This window comes from Fusarium solani (assembly GCF_023522795.1).
Source record: "Fusarium solani strain SB1 chromosome Unknown bctg00000012, whole genome shotgun sequence".
NCBI lineage: Eukaryota > Fungi > Ascomycota > Sordariomycetes > Hypocreales > Nectriaceae > Fusarium > Fusarium solani.
This window is the reverse complement of record NW_027072146.1, coordinates 1,757,031-1,779,674: the sequence shown is the minus strand read 5'-3', so window position 1 is coordinate 1,779,674 and position 22,644 is coordinate 1,757,031. Positions and strand designations below refer to the sequence as shown.

Below are 22,644 nucleotides of genomic sequence, written 5' to 3'. Positions count from 1 at the left end.
TGGGATACACCAGGCTTCCACCTGGACTCGGGAGCAAGGCGAAGTGCATCCAGGGGAGAGATCTCTAGCAGGGACAGAGACACCAGATATTGAAGCAGATGAGATACTGGGGTTGAATGGAGCGTTTCACAAAGTCAAGTCATCTGCCCCTGACATCTGAGTCAGACAGTCTGCTCCTGGCAAGCAACATGCTTCCGAGTCCCTCCCGAGTCTCTCCTCTATTGTACCCAGCATCCTTCATATGCCAACGGATTATGGCCATTTAGGTTTCTCAAAGCATCCAATGGTTGCTGCACCAATCAGTGATGGCAAAGCAGCTTTGGGGGGTCATGGAAATAGTGTCCGAAAGGAAAATGAATGTGATTGCCCGGTTGTCTCTCGTATTTCCCATGTATCTACCTCGGTCACCCTCCCTGGGAAAGATAACAAATAAAGTACATCCCTTTTCATGTTCTACTCGATCGCAAATGGTAACGAAGTCCACACACCCGATTACTCCCACGACCAGTCTCGAATAGGGGTTGGGGTCGGGCGTCAAAGCGGCCTGAAGCTCATGGTGAGTGAGCATGGAGGTGTAGATGAGTATCTAGCCCGGACCGTCAGGGAAGCTCGAAAGTGAATGAACTACTGATGTTAGGGTGAGTTCCTGGGGGAAAAAAAAAAAGGAGATGGGCTGAAGAGACATACCAACACACGAGTTGAATCCCAATGACCTGGTTGCCAACCTACCCCCCACGAAACTGAGTTCATTTGGGTGAAACTGTGTTGGTATTTTGCGCATGCTGGCTTGTCTCGACCGTCTTCGCGAAAGAACCGATGTCGGTGGCCTTCCCAGTCCTTGGCGAAGCCTCATAATCGGCCGTCCCCGTCAGGTCCCCCCAAGTATTCTTCGCAGCCCGGCTTCCCTCAGTGTTCTTCACCGACAGGCTTGGCTTGGCAGCATCCATGGGGGGGTTCGAAGTGTTGGCCTTCTCGGCTGGGTTCTTGGTGTTCTTCGGAGTCGGAGTCGGCTTGGCGGTTCTCGCCGATGGGCTCGGCTGGCTTGGGTGCTCAAGCTCATTCACAGTACGGTGAGGAGCCCGTTCGGTCTCATGTCGCCTCTGACGGCGCTGGCGGTTGGTCTGACATGGAATTAGCCCATCGAGAAAACATCTGCTCAAGCTTGAACTTGCCCCCTGCCCCCGGTTGCGACCGCCAGAGCCTCGTCGTCCACCTCCCATTCCTGTGATGTGAATGTCACCTCCCATGATGTTGAGGCGGACACCTCCCATCCCGAAGCGGATGTGTGTTCCCCTCTCGAGTGGCGGACTGTTGTCCCCTCGGGAAGTGGACCGTTGAAATGGATGGTCATTGTTACGGCGTTGACGGAAGATGGTCGGGGGTTGATTGGCAGGACTACATTGACCATAGTTAGTCTGACCCCAAGGGAGATGCAGATGTAAGATGGCGGCGGGTGGGAAATCAATTGTGCAGCGTCTCAGGTTCAAGGCCACGGGAAAGCCAGTCACGCGACGATGCCAGCCTTGGAAAATTGGGCGAAAGTGCATGTGTGGGAAGGGCGCTTGGAGGAGACTAGAGAAAGGGCAACATTTTGGCGAAGGCCAGGAGTTGGGGTGATGATGGCAGAGATGCCGCGAGGCAAGGAGAGGCAGCACGTACCTCGGTTGGCTGTAATCTTGTGGAAGAGAAAAAGAAGAGGAAGGGAGAAACAGAAAAGTAAAGGGCAAGAGATAACCTCCAGTCCCGTGACGATGTGGCTAGGGAATGGAAGCACTCGCCACTTTAGGTAAGGGTCCTCATCTTTATGGTCATCCGGGTGTGAAGAGGTGGCTCAGTTCCAGTGCCCAGGTGTCGTGCTGAATTGGGCAGAGAATCATAAAGCTTTCTGGAAAACAAAACAATGTCTGGTTTAGTGCCGTGATAAAGGATATTGAAGAAGCAAATGCTCCTGTATCACATCAAAGAGTTGTTGGAGACATCTTGAGTGTGTTACCCTGCTGCATTTAAATCATCAAGTTTCAGGTGATACAGAACGTACAAAAGACCTAACTCTTCATCTTATAATCTCATATTAATCCTAAAGTAAGGAAGAGTAATCTAAAGTAAGATAGAGTCTCTAGTAATAATTACCCATCTTTAGTCTAGGTATGCTGAGATCTGAGAAGGACGGTGTCCCAGGACCTCAGTTTAGGGATATCGTGAGGGGGACCCTGCCCGGACAAAAGATTAGTAAATAGCCTTAAGTTGCGGCTCGGTTCTCCGATCCAATCACATAGCAGTCGAGGAATACTCATGAGCACCCCGGGAGGATTCTCAAACTACCTAGAGCTTTTCTTAGACTCTCGACCGTGATGATTTGCATTAAGTAGAGTGAATTTGAGCATGTTATTTCGAAGCACAAGCAGACTTTCTAAAATACCTATCAAAGTTCCTCCTCGGTCCCAACTTTGAGTCCACGAGGCACAATCCTCAAGCTGATGAATCAAGCAGCTCCCCCAAACCCAGCAAGAGCCCCAGCTCTACGCGTCAATTTCAAGTCTAGATACGAAGAGGGGTCTATCGGGCCCGTCAAGTTCTCAAGTTCTAACATTCTGGTTAGCCTCTCATCGAATCATTCAGAATTGCGCATTTCAACTTGCCTTCTCTCTTGGCCGCCCTGGTCTCCAAAGTATCATGCCAGATCTTCAAAGCCCACAATGCAACGAGTGCATCTTTGGTTTGCTGCGGAATTGGAACTGAAATCACCAACTTGTGCTGCCCTTTGCCTTCCTCGTGGGCAATCTTCCTGCCTGCACAGTCGACCCACTCATACTGGCCGCCCTTCCATTTCGACTTGGCCTCGAAAAGTGTCTCTTGGCTATCCTGGTCAAACAGTCTATCAGATGACGAAGTATTTCCGGCGCTCAAAGTTGCTTTGAACTCGACTTTCTGTAAAAGACTCTTGGAGGCTTGGAGCTGGACGTTTCCAACCATGTCGGGCGACGCAGACGTGATGTAATAGGCAGGCAGGTCTGTTCTGTACCGAGCATTTACTGGATGCACGAGAAAAAACAGATGTTGGTTTCTCTGCTGAGTTGACGCCATGCTCTCTGCTTCTCCAGGCCCATCATACTCGACACGTTCAAACATGATGGTCGAGCCTTTCTGGGAAGTCGAGGTTACTTCCCTGTTCAACTGGTAGAGGGGGATAGATGCCGCATTCTCGGAATAGATTGATTGGCCTGATAATATGAGGGTATTCGGCCCCAAGCTGTCATCGATAGAGGGCCCCAGGGCGCCTGTCGTCGAGTCTGTATCCATGGTCTTCGATTGTGATAGCTCACTGGTATAGGGCCGACCTACGCAAAGTACATATGTGAAGGAAGAGAGTTCAAACAAGACCTTTGGGTTCAATTTCGTCATTCTGGGTCTTTCTTCCACGTGATGCCCATCACAACCAACAATCGCCCATGTTGTCGAGGCCAAGCGTGGCTGTGCGCTGATCCGTTTCAAGTTTGGATGCCGCTATATTGAGCGATGAAACTCGAGCACACCAAGACCGATTGCTATTCCCAGAGCCAAGTTTCTTTCTCCTTTGGCTAAAATTATCTTGGCGAGGACCTAGACAAATAGTCTTTCGTCGATAGAACCCGACAACACTCTATGCACCGGACCGCCTGCGATATAAGTGTAATCATCAACAACAGTGGCAGCTTCACAGAACGGGCTTGAGACGAATGACGAATATAAATGTCCGGCCGTTACCCAATACCATTAAATACTGCTTTTATGTTTATGCATTACAAACCCAGCCTCATATTAAACACGTCTCATCGTATGCTATTGCTAGCACTCGAATTATGCACCTCAAACGCCACCGTTTTGCTGATGCCGATCTGCTTGGGATCCATCTCTTCCAGATCAATTTCAGATGACGGTTTCCGATTTTCCCTGCGACTGATGATGCGTTCTTGCGAGCTCGTCCGATCGTGATTTGTATCTCCGCCTTGCACTTCAACAATGTGTTCGCCTTGGTTCGTCGTCAAGATTAGGTCGTTGCCGCCTGTGAATGGTCGACGTGGGTAACCTGGGATGGGTCGGCTGTGGGATGAGGAGCCGTAGACTTGATTGTGGAAGACAACCTTGGAGGCGAGGATGTCGATACTAGAGCCGATGAGTATGTGCGTTTTCTTTGAAGGACAGTTGACTTACAGCATCATGACTGGGAACATGCACTCCATGGCGTATGCGAATCGATCAAGCTGCGACGCGACATCTGTCGCGCTCTGAGAAGCCGTTTGGAAGGAGTACGTGATAGCCCTCATAATACCCAGCACTGCCAGCAGCGCAAGCCGAACCTCAGTGCTTCTCATCAAATAGCGAAACAGACCAGCCTTGATAGCCGCCTTCAGCGATGTCGACTTGGCCGATCCGAAAACTCGAAGGAGGAAGAAGGCGCTGACACATTCGAGGAGGGCGATCAGGACAAAGTATCCCATGTGGAGGTTGTTGATGATGGTTTGCTCTCCGGTTGACTGGTTCAAGATGCGTCGTGCTCTAACTGCAGCGATGACTACGCGGATGGCCATGATGGCGACAATCATGATCCAGAAGAGACACGCAAAGATGACCCATTGTCGGTTTCGAAGGACTCGGTTTAGGATGATGTAACTGTAGAATGAAAGTCCAGCTTCTTGGACCTACAAAGTACAGCCAGTTAGTTTTCACATCTAAGATCCGTCGCAGGACGTCTCACCATCCATAGCACATCCGCAATCGCAGAGGCTATTGCCTGTCCCTTGATAGGGTTCGAAAGATCATAGTAGGCATAGTAGCAGAGACCGTTGGCGATGGCACCAGCGGCCGAAGTGACGATAGGAACGATTGAAACGGGGAGAAGCTCGTTATACCGGCGACCATCAGTCCAAAGAGGACATTGGCAATGCCGATCGTGCTGAGGATGGACCAGCTCAGCTCATAGTAGACTTCGCTGACGTTCTCGCCTTGCTGTACCATGGTTAATAGCGATCGGCCGGATCCAATGCTGGTTTGCGGCCAAGAAGATGGTTCACATGGTCGGAAACCCTGCCAGCAGAAAAAAAAAGCAACCGCAGGAGGGGCACACCCCCAAGCTTATACTGAACAGCCCCCTCCCCCGTGGAGTTCCTTCATTCTCCGGGGTACCCCGAACGTAAGAGACGATTGTCGAGGGATCACGTTAGCGAGTCATCAGTTGGATGGGTGGGCACGGGTGCTGCATCGGCAAGGGGTCCGCGCGAGTCGGTGACACATAGCAAAGGCATCATCAGCGAGCGTCCGGATCCGCGACTGGCGCGCTAGAGTTGGGGGAAATTGCTACAGTCGAGATGGTCGGCTTTGACATCTGAGTGGCTTGGCCGTTGAGCGCCCCCGGTTTCCCCGCCAAGCCCCCAACTCTGAAGCATCCGATGCTTTATTCCCGGTAAAAGAGGCTTGCGGAGTGATTAATCCGACGTCTGGTCTCGGACACGGCACAGGCGACCCCCTGGTCGTGGAGAGAGCTGTGCCGCACATTGCCACGCACTTCCCCCTGGGGCAACACGTTTATTAAGATGGCAGATGGCTGCAGATGACCAATTCTGAACCCATCGGCGGCGTTCCCGAGTCTATGCCTCAGGGGGTTCCCCTATGCTCATGTTGACTGGGGAAAGTGTCCCTTTGCATTGTCAAGCAAGCACCCAACCATCATGTATCACGAGACTTCGTGGGTCTGAAACCAGCCCCCTTGCTCAAAATGCACCGAATTTTTCATCAGCCCTGCTGTGTAGGGCAGAAAAAACCACCTGGCCCAGTTTTGCCATGTGCGTATAGACGACTTGCTTGATCCAAGCTTCGTCCGTTCGCTGTCGAGGTCCGCTTGACTAATATGGTAATTATACTGTCTCCTCAGTAATATTAATCCTTCCAAAATGGATGTTTCATGACGAATGAAGAATTTTAACCTTGTCGCGTTGGACATTGGGGGCAGTTGGGATGGGTCGTATTGTCAGACATCCTGGAACCAACAGCGGTTTTGTTGGTTGGTGAGAAACGGTAGGACATGGCGCTAGACGAGGGAGAACACGGACTCGGACACTGCCCGAGCCTCAAAGTCTAAAGACGAAGGAATGTCAGCTTTCCAGGCACCCTGGATAGTATGAAAGTTAAGTAGAACTGGGTTGTCAAGGTCTAGATTTTGGAGCCGGAGCGACCGACCTACAAAAGACAATAGTCCCTCGACACTTCATGTTCCAACCCCAGGGATGCAAGATGCCAAAAAGTGATCATTCCCTGTCGTATTTGACAAGACATAAAATGATGACACCCCGCTAATGGAAGTGTCATCCGAACCCCGACATTGTTTCCGCTAGTGCCATCGCTTGAAGCGCTAAGCAAGGGCTGACGTTCGCTTCTTGATAATCAGGACTAATGAAACACGCGAGTCGCGTGAGTTGAAGGATGCCATGTCCTCGGCCGAGAAACATATTATGTGTTACATAGTGCATATGGTGCACTGCAAATAGTGGCTATCAGTTCCGGAACCGATACATGCAAAGCAACACCAGATCTCGCATCATGGACTGCCAGATAACGGCCTTCTTGCCGATCTCAGATTGCTGTATCTAATCCCCGACTTTCCCATGTCTGGCCGATACGCGGAACGCTTTCCGAACACCAAAAGCCGTCTAGACTCCATTTTCCCACATTATTCGGACAATTCTATTCGTCTGTTTCCGACAGAGAAGGATATTCGGATTTCCCGCGTGCAAAATGTTGACGTCTTGACTCCGCAAAAATTGTTGACATATCCTGTACTCCATAATAAATGTTGACATCTCTGCACGATAAATGCGCTTTTCGGCCCCAGTTTGTTCATAGTTGAATTCTGCCAAGTCGTTCTTTTCTTCTACGAGATGCAGTCCTTTCTTCAGTATCGTCGGGCGGCGGCTGCTGCTCAGGCCCAGATTGATCGAGATGTCGAAAAGGCGAGAGGAAACCTCTTACCTGATACCAAGCGTGAAGGAGCCGGTCAAGGTCCTTCAGATGAGGAGAAAAAGGAGGAGTCTGGGCCAGACTCTTCTATCTTGAATGAGGGTACTGCCGACATCGAAGAGTGCCCAGTCTCGATGCATAGGAACACGACAAACGAGGCAATCCAGCAATGTCAGTCTGCTGGAGTTGCTCTCAGTCAAGTCCTGACTGGCATCCACGTTCGAGATCACGACGCTCGGGGACACGGCCAAAAGGTATTCGTTGTTGATTGGCAAGGTCTGGACGATCCATTGAATCCACAGAACTGGTCTCTTGGCAGACGTATCGGTGTGACGCTGCAGATCTCTGTCATAGCGCTCTTTGTTGGAGCCGCATCAGGCATTGATGCGGCTGTTCTACCACAAGCTGCAGCTTCACTCGGCGTCAGCGAAGTTGCCGAATCACTCGCCACAGGTGCGTTGCGATGAGGTCCTATTCACACACCGGATGTTAACAACTATATAGGCCTATATCTTGTGGGCATGGGCCTTGGATCCTTGGTGGCAGGCCCATTCTCCGAAACCTTTGGCAGAAACGCAGTCTATACAGTTTCCATGGCTGTATTCATGATATGGATCATGGCTGCAGGACTTGCCCCTAACTTTGGAGCCCAAATCACATTTCGATTCCTCGCTGGATGTTCGGCGTCAACACCGCTCGTCTGTTCTGGAGGGTCCATCGCCGACATGTACAACAGTCTTGAGAAGACCTGGAGTTTTCCCCTCTATGCTATCACTTGCTTTGGCGGCCCAATGATCGGCGCCGTTATGGGTGCGTACATAGGTCCTTCGACGGCAGTGAGCTGGCGTTGGACTGAGTGGTCTATACTCATCTCTTCTGGGCTCGTGCTGCTCCTGGTCCTGCTTTTCATGCCAGAAACCTACGGCCCTTTACTCTTGCAATGGAAGGCTGCACATTATCGAAAAATCACAGGCGATGATCGATTTCGCTGCGAGCACGAGATTACGGACGCCAGTCTCTTCAGTCGGCTCAAAGTCAGCATGACACGCCCATTCCTCATGCTAACTGAACCGATCATCATCGCCATGACTTTATACATCAGCGTCCTCTATATCGTCCTTTTCACCTTCCTTGTTGGATGGCCATACATCTTTGAGTACACATACGACCTCGACCAGGGCCTTACCAACATCATCTTCATCGCCATGTTCCTCGGCACCTACATCAACTTTGTCTCCGTCCCGTTCGTCTACCAGAAGACGACCAAAGCCATACGATCTGAAGGCAAAACCGGGTTTAAGCCAGAAATACGACTGTGGTATGCCATGCTCGGCGCTGCGGTCGCCATCCCCGTTTCTCTGTTCTGGTTGGGCTGGACCAACTACTCCCACATTAGCATCTGGTCCGCTATTCTTGCCGTTGTCGTCTTTGGCTACGGCGTGACAGGCGTTTTTATCTGCGTCTATATGTACATCATCGATTCTTACGAGATTTATGCCGCCTCGGCGCTTACGTTTGTCGCCTTGACTCGATATGTGATCGCGGGCGGAATGACAGTCGTCGGCATCCCCTTTTATGAGAACATGGGTACGCACTACACGCTCACCATTATGGCTTGCATATCGGTCGTTCTTGCAGCTATCCCTTACATCTTGTATTTCCACGGGCATTCGATACGGGCCAAGAGCAGATTTGCGGTTGCGAGGTGAGCCTGGAGGGCAGTTGGCCCTGTGTTCATGAACGCATCCGAAATGCATTCCGATTGCCTACTGAGTATGTGATGTCTATGTAAACAAAACTAGCTTAGACACCAAGAAATACATTAACTCAAGAAACCATTCCGTGGCTCCAGTGTGGTGATGATCAATGAGTCGTCAGATATGCTGAATAGAGCTACAAGGGAAATATCTAAGGATAAGGTAAGGTTTCATTCATGACACCCTAATTATCTTAACAGCCATTCATCAAAAGTGACTATACGTACCTAACTGATGTTTCTGAAGCACCGCAGCCTTTGAGAATTGGGATGAATCAGAGACCTCCAGAGGTGCATAAATAATGGGCGCACTTGACGCGGCGATCTTTCCATGAATGTGCCCACATATTTGTGTCAGCCACAGGGTGATCTGTGTGAGTGTGGCTTGCGCGACCAACTTGCCAGCCACAGTGGCTGAAGGCTCTTGTGGATTGTGGATCAGCAAGGTTGATCGGTTCTGAGAAGAGGGTCACGTGCGATACGCGATAAGAGACAAAAGTGAATCGCGAATCGCAGTATCGCTCATCCCAGGCCCTCCAGCAAGGCTGCCACGGGGAATACTACACATCCAAACGGGAAAAATTCGCATTCACTGTCATGGCTCGCCTGGGAGAAACATGGCAGAAGGCTCTGCTTCTCCCCTTGGACCATTTTTCTAGTCATCCTGCCTGGCCCGCCTCGCAGTGAACGAAAGGGTCATGTGATGTCGCCCCACATTTGCTTCCTCTCCCCGCCAAGCCTAGCAATCAACCTCCTCCTTTCATCATCACAGCTCACGCGCCCTTGCCCTTGTGCATCCTCCACTTCGAGCTCTCAAATGGGTTGACTTCTTTTCCTGTCTTTGAAATACCCAGAGTCGAGAGAAGCGACCTGACTGGCCTTGCAGAGTTCTGGAGGCCAAGTCGGTTACTTTTCCGTGAGACTCGCTCCTCATTCGCTCTTTCTCGTCACTCAACCTCCGTGCTCCATCGCATCGCGTCGCATCTTCACGTCGCCGCATTCACGCACATTCAAAGAGCCGGTGACTCGCGCCACAGGTCATTAAATTCCGACTTCTACCCATCGAACGAGCGCTCGTCGCCTCCTTCGCTGGAAGAACCGGGGCCTGCGGAAGGGGCTTGCTTGGTCTCGCAGAGTTCTGGAGACTAAGCAGGTTGCCTGTCAGCGAAACTGATCCTCTTTGTTTGTGTGTGATGTTGGCTCTTCGAGGTAAGCCCCCTAGCTGCCTTGTTGCTTATGGATCTTAGGAAGCCTGCTTCATCATGCTTGGATGTTGACCTGAGCACGCCCGCCGTCGTCGAGTGGGAATGCAATGATGAGACGCATCACTTGGTCAAGCCCGACCCCAAGATCGACGATATCAGGCTAAGGATTCGCTTCTGTGACGATACTTCATGTGCCCTCTTCGAATTGCGATTTCCCATGAACCTCAAAGGCATCAAAGGCGTTTCAGACGTTTTCATCCCGATCCATCCTCCCTCGATCACCTCCCTCCACTTTACCTTTGCCGCGACTGCTCCGAATATCGTACAGCAGAAGTTCGATTGCACCACCCTTCGCCTAGACTTCCAAGTCAGCCGAAACCTCGAAGTACTCGTTCCCCTCGCCGCCAAAGAGCCACTGTCGCCAACCCGAGCACAGTCGGGCAGAGTCCTCGACGCCGTTCGCATGCTCTCCGACATAACTTCCTTTCGCATCTACATCGAGGCCACCAAGCTGCCCAAAGTCACGCTGCAGTCCATCAGCGATGCGATTCGCCAGGCCCGCCTAAAGCCTCTTCGCCATCAAGATGACCTCGCCAGCATGTACCACGGCACGGGAGCTAAGGTTATTCAACTCTGCGCTCAAGTCCAAGACGCTCCGCCATCGTACGATGAAACCGAGCCTCCACCTCCCATGGCTCCAATCAACGAGAAGAAGCGACATCGGGCCGGAAGCGAAGACGATGCCACAAGCCAGATCGCCCTGATCTGGGCCGAGCTCAAGGCGACGCAAGAGCAGAATCAACAACTCCAGCAACGAGTCGCTGCCTTGGAGAAGGATAACCAAGAGCTAAAAAGAGAAGTCGAGCAGCTACAAGCTGATGACCACAATACTGCAAACGTGCTGGAAGAACTTGACAGCAGGCTGCTTGAGTTGCGGGACGACCATGTGGACTTGGGAGACAAGGTCGATTTTCTCAGGGAGCACGGAGTAGACAGCGATGCGATAGAGTCCTTTATAGAGAAGCTCAAGAGTAATATTCTTGACGACATCTCGACACGTCTGTCTAGGAGCTGAGCCTGTGTCTTGTTGACAGCCGCTTGGCTGAGGTGCGCCTTTTCGTCAATCTGAACCCAAACATGTCACTAACCAATGGAGCTAGATACGCTGGTCGCCAGACCGAGAAATGTGATGGCGATTGACGCCCGTGCTGAGCTTCATGTCGCTCCAAACTGCGGACGTGACTCAAGCTCGCCACCGAGGGGCCCAGATTTGGGACGGTTTTGGATCTTGGTGAGTTGAGCCCACATCCATTTTTACCCAACCTTAAACTAACATCACTCAGGGGATTGTCTTTCCACTTGATAGTCAAGGTTAGATGATCAATGATTTATATAAATGCAGCTACCTAATTGAACCAACTTCCTTCTTGCACTCCCTCCTTCCATGGTACTTGACATGGCTCAGAGGTCGGCGGCACCACATCGATAGGGAGCCCCTGCAAGGTGTTTGCATCGTAGGTATAGGGAACGTTTATGGGCACGATGTCCGGTCCGTCGACTGCCATCTCGAGTGGGTGGTTGTAGTAGTTCATGACAGACTCAGGGTTGAGAAAGCCCGAGTGGATCAATGGGTCGTCCTTCTCCGTCTGAGCAGGCAATTCGTGACGCAAACCGTGTCCATGGCCGAGTTCATGGCAGAAGGTGTTGATCATGGCCTCGCGGTACGTAAACAATGGAGGGGAGACGTTCCCCACGCACGACCCGGGCGGGCAATTGGGGAAAAAGGCTGCGGCTGGGGCCACGTCGCTCGGAGTGCCACTAGACTGCACGGCGGAAAAGAAGGCGTCCTCATAAACAAGCACACGCTGCAATTGCACGGGTCCAAGGCTCCATGCCTGCGGGGCCACCTCGAAGCAGGCTGCGACGTACTCGCCATCGGCTTTGGCTTGGAACACATTCAGGTCGACAAAACAACGGAGGGTGGCGTTGACTGGATAGCGAGAGATGCGGCCATTGAATCCCAGTTGGGCCGTTGTAGAGCTGGCCGGCACATGGCGCTTTGTAACGCAGTGGCACGTCGCGTAATTGTTGCCCCGAGACAAGTACGGTGAGGGCGGTCCCTCATTGCAAGGAAGTACAAGGTTTTGGGCTAACAATATTTGGGAACTGGTCAGTGATTATTCTGCAGGTGATTGAGCGGACAATTCAAGGGAGTAATTAAAGGCGACAGGCGGGAAACGCAGTGAACGGGCGGATTTGTTGAGATGCATGTGACGACAAAGAAGCAACAGGCGAGAGACGGTGAGGACCCGTCCGCCTCACTCACCTTGCATGGTTAGGAACCAGGGTGTAGTAGTTCTGGGCGGAACGGAGAGAAGACAATTGTGTCGGTAGACAGGTAGTTAACTAGAGGATGAAATGTTCACGGATGGGTCGATTATGGATCACCAGTCACTTTTAAAACGAGCGAGATGTCGAGGGTGAGTTGGAAAGGGATGTGAATTTGGCATTCATTCGAAACGACCGCAAGTTAAAAAAAAAACCTGGAGGCTCCAATGCCGAGCCCGCCTCGCCGCGTCACAGGTGCTTTCCACCGGTGGGATGACGTGCGGACGGCGAGGTGCCCGGCCGTCGAGGACGGGACCGTCCAGAACGACACGGCCCAATGCCAATCAGCGTCACAGGCTGCAGGGGACAGAAGGGGGGTTCTGGGTTCAGGCTCACATGACCACGCCTTGCAGAGCCTCATTGATGCAACGATCCACGAGTCAAGGGGACAATGTCACCATGACAAAGGGACTAGCTCATCCTACTCTAAGGGTGGCTCTAAAAATATCATAAAGATCATGAATTGGTATTCATAATTTCTGGAGCCTTCCCTTGTCCTCAATGATAATGATTCTAATACATATTTGCGAAATTATAATGTTGTATTATTAATTTATTGCCAGCAGTCACGTTTCGTCCCGTCTCGACGATTCCCCAGGCACCCTAGACAATTTAGGAGATGTCTAGGGTCTAGGGTGGTGAGAGTTGTCGGGAGGGCGAAACCCTGGAGGTGGAAATACTGGAGTCGGTGAGGTTGTGAGGAAGCACACAGCGCTGCGTCGCCAAGAGGGAGGGGCAAGTGGGAACATGCAGCCGGGTTGCCAACGAGAGAGCAGCTGAGACAATCGCCACGGAGATTGGAATGTGGGTACCAAGAAAAGCTGGAGGTTTTCGGAAAATCTGGAGGTTCTCGAAAGACCTGGGCCAGTAGGTAGGTACCTACCCAGGAATCAGACACACTTCTCTGTGGCGCCCTCACTGTGGATAGCTGTCCTTCAGCTATAAGTGATCCTCCGCCCACCTTGAGATAAAGGGCCACCACTGCCTCGAGTCCTCCATTCTCTTCTCAGATACAAACCTCTGATTCTTTATTATCATTCTGTCCTGATACTGAAGCCCTACGTTCACTTTCCGATTCGTCACGGTCGCCAATCTTGTATCCACATCCATGCCTGCTGTTAGACATCTGGATGATGCTCCACCAAACCCCGCCGGACCCAGGCTTGACAAGGCAAGGTCCACCTCGTCCCACCCCCATGGAGATGGAGAGCCGCCTGGGAAATGACTAACCATTGAGCTTTGTAGTGCCAATGAAAGTGCCGATGAAGCCACCCCGGATGTTGCGAACGGCATGTTCGAACAGGGCTGTCTCTACTACCCCGACTCCGCTCGTGGGCTGCCCGTGTTTCGCACTGTCGAGTCCACCTACACATCCGTCTCTATCCGCGACTCTTTCGGCGAGGGAGTTTACATCGACAACAATCGCTCGGATATGCTTTGTTCGACCGACTGCCACTGCTATCAACTCGTCCCGCTAGACTTCGCGTTCATCGTCTACAAGAGCCCTGTCAGTACCGAGATCGAAGTCCTGAACAAGGCACTCGAAAACACCCTCATCGATGTTCTTGGTCGGGATAAGCGACTCTCACTATTTGACCGGGACGTCTGGAACAGCGCTGACCTGTTGGATCAATACGATTGCCTCGAGAAGCGCCTGAAAAACGTCATCTACGCCCCGGTAGGAAGTGTTACCGCACAACCCTTCCTCCCTCTCAGGCTGCTAGTCAACGGCTTTCTGGCCCAGGAGTACGAAGTGATCTTGCCGGTCCCTCAGCATATGGACCCGAGCGATATCCTCTGGGATGTGCTACCGGAGAATGGCCGTAGTAGTATGCGAGAGTTCAACTTGTTCGAAGCGGCGCGTGACAGCGACATCGGGGAACTTTTGAGCACGCAAGTTGTCGTGGATCGCCTATCTTACCAAATCTCCGAGGCTCTTTCAGAGAACCAAGCCAACAAAGAGCTTCCCGACAACATGGTAAATGTCAATGGGCACGATGTGCGTGGAAACAAAGAAGGCGAGACGGCCCTGCCTAAGGCGGCAGAGAACGAGGGCAATAGTGGCGTCCCTTTCCAGATGGAAAAGGGTGCATACCTCCACGCCCAGGACAATTCGGTTGCAGCACTCACGCACAACCACAGCTCTGGGGCTCGTGCTTGTTCTTACAAGCCGGCCACCAATGACGATAAACAGCTGTTGGTCAAACCAAAACAGCAACCCCGCATCAAGAACCCCAGAGAAGCAAAGGCAGCCGTGCGGGCATTCTTCATCCGACAATACTCGAAGGTGAGGCAACATAGGATTTTTGAGCAAGTGCGAGGACGTTTTTCCAACTCGACAAAGGCCTGGCGATTCGGCATGGAGGCGCTGGAAAAGATTTCTCACGGCTACACTCCACAGGAGCTCGGCATGACGATGGCTATCCTCTGCGTTTGCAAAGCAGTGGTGGCCGCGCTCCATGCCCACGATACGTCTCATTGCCTATCCTATGACTCCATATTTGAGCGAGACCTGCCGCGATGGGTTCCCTTATTTCATGGTACTGACCGTGATTTGTTCAACGATGCGGCATTGAACATCTGGAAGATGAAGTGGTATATGTGGGAGACGCCATCGAACCTCGACTACCACGATTTGTTTCAGCGTGCCGAGCGTCTCACAGCTGACCTCATTGCCACAGTGGGACATCTACTAGCCTTCCCGACGTTCGCCAAACAGTGGAAATCTGGGAAGATCAAGCAGAGGCCATCTCGGAAGAAGCAGCGCCCACCGAAGGATCCTGACCCGGGAGGCCTGAGTATTGGGACTGAGTCGACCCAACACAGGGAGACGGCCACAGTCGGCCGAGCCCGGCCTCGAAAATCATTGCTGTGGGCCAAGTTGATGGCCGGTGCCATCTTTAGTATGCTGCTGATATTTCTCCTATGTAAGTCATATCCTGCTTGTTTGCCTCATCAGCTCTCCAACCGTTTGAAGCATTGGCTAAACAAACACTCTTGACAGGGCTCTACGACATGGCGACGGGGACGCCTGCCACCACCAATACCGCAGAATGGTACGATAGCCGCAGACAGTCTCGGAAAAGCCCTGTTGCGGGCTCGAGAAGTGGCAGAGGCCGTTTTCAAGTTGATGACAAGCCACGTCCCTGGAAATGCCGCGATAGCGAATGCGACAAGCGATACACGAGGAAGGAGTACGCGAATCGACATTACGAGAATTGTCATGGGCCGATGCTTGAGAGAGGAACGTTCTGTGTGGAGTGTGAGAAGACATACAACACCCAATACTTCCGTAAGCACAGATGTAACAAGAACAAGCCCTTGAATCGGAGCTAGAGAAAGGGAGATTAGGGGCAAGCGCAATACTCTGTACATCATCATTGTTAGAGGAAGTAGCTATAGCGCTAATCCTACGGCGGTATTCTTCTGTTTTTTCCCCAGCATTTGCTGGTTCGTTGTAACGCAGCTGCGGTTCTGCTGGGGCTTGGGGGGCTGCAAATACGACCACCCACGTTGAGCTACGAGGTCATTTGAGTGTTGTTTTCAGGTACCGCCCATATTGGATCCCGTTGAGGTGGCAATCGGCACTTCCTCTTGACGAGGGAGAGGTAAAATAGAGCGACGCATGATCTAGGAACGAACACGCATTAAATAGAAAAGTCAGTAGATTAACTATCCGCCCCCATTAACTAACCCGTTCCAAGTTCCGCACACACAGTTTCTACTACTTTTGCTTGTAATCCACTTAGCTTAGCCTCTGTTCTCACCGGCAGGGAGTGCTTCTCCCCGAGACCAATGGGCCGCTCAATGATTCTGTCCCGCTACCAAAGCTCATTTGATGAAGGCTGGGGCGGCAGCATGGGTAACTTGAGATGAACGAAATGTCATAATTCTTAGAAAGGCCTAATAAGACTAGATTGGTACTCCAGAAATAAGACTCGTTTTAGTTTCGCTAGATTCTAGAGTAATGCCGACCATGACTGAGTCAAGAACTTGATAATGCAATTCCAAGTTGTCCCACCTACTTCCAAGCCCCCCTGGTCTGGCTCCATGACCTTGTCTTTCGCGCTTCAGGGCCACGAGGACCTCGACATAGAGCAACTTCTCTCCCCCGAACCGACCCAAAACAGGGATGTGGTCCCAGATTTAGTTCAGGGGTATGCGATCCCAAAAATGGGCCTGCTCAGCCCAAGCTCAGCCCGCCTCAGCCTGAACCCAGCTTAGAGCGGCAGGAGCTCAGTTCTAGAAACGGAAATGGATTTTGGCGTGCTTGAGTTTCGTCTCCGAGTTCTTTGGTATCTTGTTCATTGACTTGAATTGCATCATGCAGGTTTCAGCTCGGCCCCACAGGTCGATCGGTGAGTCTCCCGCGGAGCGAAAACACTTCAACACTAGCACGCGGTCCAAGGAAGAAATAAGACACTAAGACCAAGGCCGCCTTATATGAGCCTTGTTAAAAATTCTATAAAATTCTATAAAATATTTATAAAGTCTAAATTATTATTATCTTATATTTTCTCAATTCTTTTTATATTTAGGTGGATTCTTCCCGCATAAAATACTACTCTTCCCTAAGAGTTAGAGATACTTTGCCTTTATGGTGTCTCATCTTTTTCTCTGACCGCGTGACTAGGCAATTTGGTGATTAAAGTAGGCTCGTTACTTGTCTAGTAGTATTTCATAAAGATAGTCTATCATTGGGGATAACCATTAGTTAATTAAACACTAATATTAAGCCAGGTAAGCAGCTATCTTGATTGTTTACCTTTGATTCCTAGATCCAAGAGCATCCACCCTTGTCAACATTGCTCATGCCATCCTATGCAGCATTCAGCCACCAATTATTTTACTTGGCATCACAGCCTGATTCTTCTTCCTCGCTGCCTCAATGTCAGCTTCCCATCTTCTCCGCATCCTCGATATTCCCTCATTCATCAATTGCTTTGCAGCCAGCGTTCAATGAGTGACCATGGCGCCTGGCCTCTGGGACAAGTTCAAGAGCAAGATCAGGAAAAAGCGTGGTGGCTCGGATTCTCAAGATGACCCCGCGTCGAAGCGACCTTCTACGGCACAGTCGACGACTCCCGATCATGCCACAAGCTCTTCAGTAGCTACACCAACGTCGAAAGCATCGACAACGACAACGCCCGTGACTGCACAAGCACAAGCTACTACAACTGCCCAATCCGCAGTCTCTTTGACAGGCCAGTTACCAGCATCATCAGCAGCGCCCTCGGCCAACCCGCAATCAACCCAGTCGACAGCGTCGCCCACAGCTCAGCCCACCACATCTTCAACGACTCAGCCAGCGACCTTCCCGACAACGCAGCCAGCAGCATCAGGGACAGTTCGGCCGACAATTCCCCAATCACCCTAGTCGTCGTCATCTTCAACAGCCCAGTCGCTAGCACCGCCAACACCACAGCCAGTGGCCTGCTCGCCAACACAATCGACAGCCTCACCCCCACCGCCAACGACCGCTACGCCGAGTGCCCCACAAAGCCTCCCCGAGCAATTGTGGAAGAAAGCATACGCCAACCTAAATGACAAGGAACCCGCTAGAGTCCAGGCATACGAGGAGATCCTCTCCAAATTTAAGAAGGAATGGGTTGGCACGGGCGCTTCCCCGACTGTCCCGGACTTGGAACACTGCAAAAGTGCCGAGGCGGCTGATATGTGGAAACTGGTTTACGCCGGCTTGGAAAAGTGCAAGAAGCAAGCAGAGTTTAAGGAGGCTGTTGCAGATGTGCTCGGGACCGTGGACAAGATCAAGGGCATTGTGGACAAGGCCGTCAAGTACTCGCCCGAGGCCTCTACTATCTGGGCCGGCGCGTCTCTTGGTCTAGAAGTATGTTTACGCGCCTAAGTTCTCCCCCATAAATGCTAACGAATTGTTAGATCCTCGCAAACCCGGTCACAGAGCCAGGCATCAACCGTAAAGGCGTCGCCTACGTCTTGTCGCGAATGGAATGGTACTGGAACCTGGCAGACGTCGTGCTGAGCAAAGACATAGCCAGCTCATCAACTGCCGACCTGCGAGGTAATCTTGAAAGCCACGTGGTCGACCTCTACCAGAAGCTTCTGTTATTCCAGATGCGGAGTGTTTGTCTCTATGACCGCAATGGGATATCTGTCGTCCTCAGGGATTCAGTCAAGTTGGATGACTGGACCGACAAGATCAAGGAAGTCAAGGACGCAGAGACACTTGTCCAAAAAGACGTGGATGAGTTCACCGAGCAGGATATGAGGGTGAAGCTCAAGGAGATCCGAGATGCCGCATGGTCCCAAGAAAAACTCTTCAGAGACAAATTTCGACGGCTGCAGGAGAGGGAAGAAGACAAGTACGACCAAGAGTGCCTTGTGGATTTGCTACTCACTGATCCCCAAAAGGACAAGGAAAGGATTCAGACAATCAGGGGTAGTCCACTCTGGAGCTCGTACCACTGGATCCTGGAACACCCTGGCTACGGCAAATTCACCAATGATGCATCAAGCCGCGTCCTTTGGATCAAAGGCGACCCCGGAAAAGGAAAGACGATGCTCATCTGTGGCATCATCGATCAGCTGGATAGGTCGACAGATCCGCTCTCCTACTTTTTCTGTCAGGCCACAGAGAAAGACCAATCCGGTGACACAGCTGTGATGCGCGGTCTCATCTATATGATACTCGATCATTATCCGTCACTCATGTCAAAGCTTCGCGTTGAGTACGACAAGAAGAAGAAGAAGCTGTTCGAGGGCCCCAATACCAGCTTACTTCTCGACAAGGTCTTGACCGAGATGCTCCAGGATCCGATTCTCAAGGACGCAATATTTATCATCGACGCCTTGGATGAGTGCAAGACGGGCAGATCAAACCTCGTCAAACTCATTGTGAAGCTATCGAGCTCGTGCCGTGCCAAGTGGATTGTATCGAGTCGCGACTGGCCCGAGATCAAAGAAGAGTTCAGAGGCATCCAGGGGCTAGTTCCTATCACGCTTGAAGATGAAGAAAACAAGAAGAAAGTTACGCAGGCTGTTCAGTCATATATTCGAACAAAGGTAGATGATTTGGCCCAGAATTGGGGCGACGACAAGAACAACAGCAAAGGCAAAAAGAAGGATTTGAAAGAGACAGTCTATGACTACATGGTTTCTCACGCAGAAGATACGTTTCTCTGGGTGGCCTTGGTGTGCCAACGGCTGGCCGAGTCTGATGTGCCCAGACGTCGGGTTGAGGAAGAGCTCAGAAAGTTCCCAAAGGGCCTCCCTGATCTTTACAAGCTTATGATGGATCGAATATTGACATCCTCTGAGTCTGATCGGCTGAAAGCGGTTCTGGCCGCCCCCTGCCTCGCCTACGGCCATCTCAAATCAAACGACATGATCGATTTTGTCGATTTGATGGCAGGATACGATGAAATGGACGTCATGGACACCATTGGCTCTTGCGGATCTTTTCTGACCTATCAAGATGGCGCAGTCTACTTTGTCCATCAGTCGGCCAAGGAGTATCTTCTCAATGAGGGCAGCGGTCACATTTTCCCCCACGGAGTCGAGCACCAGCACTTGCAAATGACCCGGCGATGCCTCGAAACTCTTCAATCTGGACTGAAGGAGAACATCTACGGCCTGAGCTCTTATGGCACACTCATTGGCGAATTCACACGTCCAAACCCTGATCCATTGTCTCCTCTCGAATACTCGTGCCTTCACTGGGCCAGGCATCTTGTGGAATCTGCCGCATGCAGAAAGGACGTCACGATTGTCGACCAGGTGATGCACTTTTTGCGAGACAAGTTTACCTATTGGCTAGAGGCACTCAGTCTCCTTGGGCAGCTGCCAGTGGCAGCTAAGGCCACTGTCGATATTGAATCAGTGCTGGTAAGATTACTCCGTCTTTTCACTTGCTCGAAGACAACTAAGAATGGCTCAGGGACCGGTAGAGGCCAAAGATTTCCTCGAATTCCTCCAAGATGCTCGCCGTTTCGTCCGCTATCACAAAGCAGCCATCGAGATCGCTCCTCGCCAGGTCTACGCCTCGGCACTCGTCTTCAGTCCAAGATGCAGCAAGGTTCGAGAGCGATTCCAAAAGCAGACACCCAAGTGGATTGTGTCCGGACCCGATATGCAGGACGACTGGGACCCCTGCATCCAGACAATCTCCGCCGGTTCTTCTTACGGCAGTGTCCTTAGTGTCGCCTGCTCTCCAGATGGGCACCTATTTGCGGCAGCGTGTGGAAACGAAGCGAAAGTCTACGATGCAACTTCGGGTGAATGTGTGTATACACTCAGGTTCACCCCCTACATGCGTGTGTATTGTGTCACCTTCTCGCCTTGCGGCAGAAAGTTGGCCGCCGCAACTAAAATTCAAGCCAGGATTCTCCAAGTCGACACATTTGACTGTATCCAAACACTTACGGATGGTGGTATACGCTCTGTTCTTTTCTCACCAGACGGGGAGCAATTGGCGACGGTAACAAGCGCTGGGGTCCGCGTCTGGAACTGGAAGACTCGTGTCAAAGTCAACGATCTCAGTCATAGACTTGTCAGCCCATCCGCCACTTTCCTGTCGAAAGACAAACTGGTCATTGGATCCGCCGGTAGAGCAGCCAAAGTCTGGAACTTGGCTACCCATAGTTGCGAGCAAACTTTGGAGGATCATGGCTTGCCAATCGCCTCCTCACCCGATGGGAAACGCCTCGCCACGGGGTCAGCAGATGGGGCGGTCAAGGTCTGGCATCAAGCGGCAGACACCAAAAAATGGATCTGCAGCCAAACCCTACATCACATAACAGGCGTGATGGTGGTTTGCTTCTCTGCAGATGGCCGTATCCTCATAACCGGCTCATTCGACAGCTGTATTAGGCTCTGGAATGAAGCAGGTGCTTGCATCAAGATCATGAATAGCCACGGTATTGGAATAGGCGACTTGTCTGTTTTCCCAACAGGCCAAAAACTCCTAGCATGTAACTTCATGAATGAAAAAATCATGCTATGGGACATCTCGACAAGTTCTGCGGAGTCACCTCGGGAAGCGCGACTTCCCTCACCAGAGGAAGTTTCTACAGGACTAGCTGATGACGACACCGATTGGATCATCAGCCTCATCTTCTCCCCGGACGGCAAAACGCTGTTGTCACATACAGAAGGTGGTAAAACAAAGGTTTGGAGCGTGGGAACAGGCTCTTGCGTCTCGGCACGGGAGACTTCCGATTTTCACCCGGCATTTTTTGAAAAGCCTGCCACTGCATCAGCATGGCTTGCCTACCCAAATAGTGTTGAGCGGGCTGCCATAAGAGATAGAACGGGCGAGACGGTGGTCTGGGACCTGGTTGAGAACAAGCGACTTGGCCTTCCTGGCGAGATGACACCAGGTTTTCTTTCTACAGAGCGGTTTGGTGAGACCGTGGTTATATTCTCGCCAGATTCCGGGTTTTATGCCGTTTCCTCCTTCGTTAGGCCTCCCACGGTCTTTTACGTTCCAACCGGAGAATGTATTTATACATCCTCCTCGTATAACACGCCACTAGCCTTCTCTCCAGACTCCCGGGAACTATTCACATACTCCGGCCCCACGCTCTACAGGGAAAAGCTGGACAATGGGGTCTTTCGCACGCTGGGGTTAGGTCAGGCCGGGACTTCAACAGCCAGTTTTTGCATGAACACCCAGTTCGGCATCCTGGAGGCTGCTGGGCACAGCAATTCCAGCAAAGACGTCAAGCTTGTTGGATGGGGTCTGAGTTTTGAAAGGGACTGGATTTTGAGAGGAACTGAGCGTATGCTTTTCATTCCTACTGAGCACCGAAGGCTGATCGTGGATGCTATACGGAAGAGGTTCGCAATTGTCTGTCCTTCGGGTCGAATCGTGACAATGGAGGTTGCGTAGGTCTGGTAGAGCCTTGCAAGGCTGATATCTCGGTCAGTAGGTTTACTTTGGCGGGGCTTAGGATAATTTGTTCCCAAATTGGCAGAAATTGTGTGTGCGCAACTTGGAATGGGATGTTAATGGGAGCCGATAGTTGATCCAAATCTGGCGTTTCTTGTGACATCCCTCACCAACTATATTCTCAAGAGTATGCCTCTTATATAAGGTTTTAAACAAAGAGACAAGAAATTGGGGAGAAATAAGAAAAAGTGGTATGCATAATTGCGCCAATGTGTTCTTTATTATAGTTGAAGCCCGGCCCTTGATGGGTTAACTGAGCTAGAAGATCGAATAATTGCGCCTTTTGTCGAGGGCGTAGCTGAAGGTCGATAGTGCCACTACCCGGTGGAGGAGACCATCTTTGGCAGACACCCCAACAATTAAGGTTATTTTTAACC

At 51.4% G+C, this 22,644-nt stretch overlaps 7 protein-coding genes across 7 annotated transcripts; 4 read left to right on the top strand and 3 right to left on the bottom strand.

Annotated features, from left to right (window-relative positions):
• Positions 1-746: 746 nt before the first annotated feature.
• On the bottom strand, positions 747-1,547 carry MRS44_016607 (uncharacterized protein; the record flags this gene model as incomplete). The annotated part of the gene is made up of 1 exon (XM_065618093.1): positions 747-1,547. One exon carries the CDS (start codon positions 1,545-1,547, stop codon positions 747-749), a length of 801 nt encoding a protein of 266 aa, XP_065474165.1.
• Positions 1,548-2,595: 1,048 nt separating this feature from the next.
• Positions 2,596-4,995, bottom strand: MRS44_016606 (uncharacterized protein; the record flags this gene model as incomplete). The annotated part of the gene is made up of 5 exons (XM_065618092.1): positions 2,596-3,338; positions 3,833-4,143; positions 4,192-4,679; positions 4,736-4,933; positions 4,993-4,995. The coding sequence occupies 5 exons, from the start codon at positions 4,993-4,995 to the stop codon at positions 2,596-2,598; spliced, it is 1,743 nt and encodes a 580-aa protein (XP_065474164.1).
• A 1,916-nt stretch (positions 4,996-6,911) lies between these two features.
• On the top strand, positions 6,912-8,699 carry MRS44_016605 (uncharacterized protein; the record flags this gene model as incomplete). Its single annotated transcript, XM_046270137.2, has 2 exons — positions 6,912-7,443; positions 7,495-8,699. The coding sequence occupies 2 exons, from the start codon at positions 6,912-6,914 to the stop codon at positions 8,697-8,699; spliced, it is 1,737 nt and encodes a 578-aa protein (XP_046130808.2).
• Positions 8,700-9,982: 1,283 nt separating this feature from the next.
• MRS44_016604 (uncharacterized protein) lies at positions 9,983-11,026 on the top strand (the record flags this gene model as incomplete). The annotated part of the gene is made up of 1 exon (XM_046270138.2): positions 9,983-11,026. One exon carries the CDS (start codon positions 9,983-9,985, stop codon positions 11,024-11,026), a length of 1,044 nt encoding a protein of 347 aa, XP_046130809.2.
• A 331-nt stretch (positions 11,027-11,357) lies between these two features.
• On the bottom strand, positions 11,358-12,284 carry MRS44_016603 (uncharacterized protein; the record flags this gene model as incomplete). Its single annotated transcript, XM_046284156.2, has 2 exons — positions 11,358-12,100; positions 12,278-12,284. The coding sequence occupies 2 exons, from the start codon at positions 12,282-12,284 to the stop codon at positions 11,358-11,360; spliced, it is 750 nt and encodes a 249-aa protein (XP_046130810.2).
• Positions 12,285-13,630: 1,346 nt separating this feature from the next.
• On the top strand, positions 13,631-15,675 carry MRS44_016602 (uncharacterized protein; the record flags this gene model as incomplete). The annotated part of the gene is made up of 2 exons (XM_065618091.1): positions 13,631-15,266; positions 15,344-15,675. 2 exons carry the CDS (start codon positions 13,631-13,633, stop codon positions 15,673-15,675), a joined length of 1,968 nt encoding a protein of 655 aa, XP_065474163.1.
• Positions 15,676-17,308: 1,633 nt separating this feature from the next.
• Positions 17,309-22,207, top strand: MRS44_016601 (uncharacterized protein; the record flags this gene model as incomplete). Its single annotated transcript, XM_065618090.1, has 5 exons — positions 17,309-17,460; positions 17,532-17,856; positions 17,909-18,187; positions 18,238-20,202; positions 20,255-22,207. The coding sequence occupies 5 exons, from the start codon at positions 17,309-17,311 to the stop codon at positions 22,205-22,207; spliced, it is 4,674 nt and encodes a 1,557-aa protein (XP_065474162.1).
• Between the last annotated feature and the right edge of the window lie 437 nt (positions 22,208-22,644).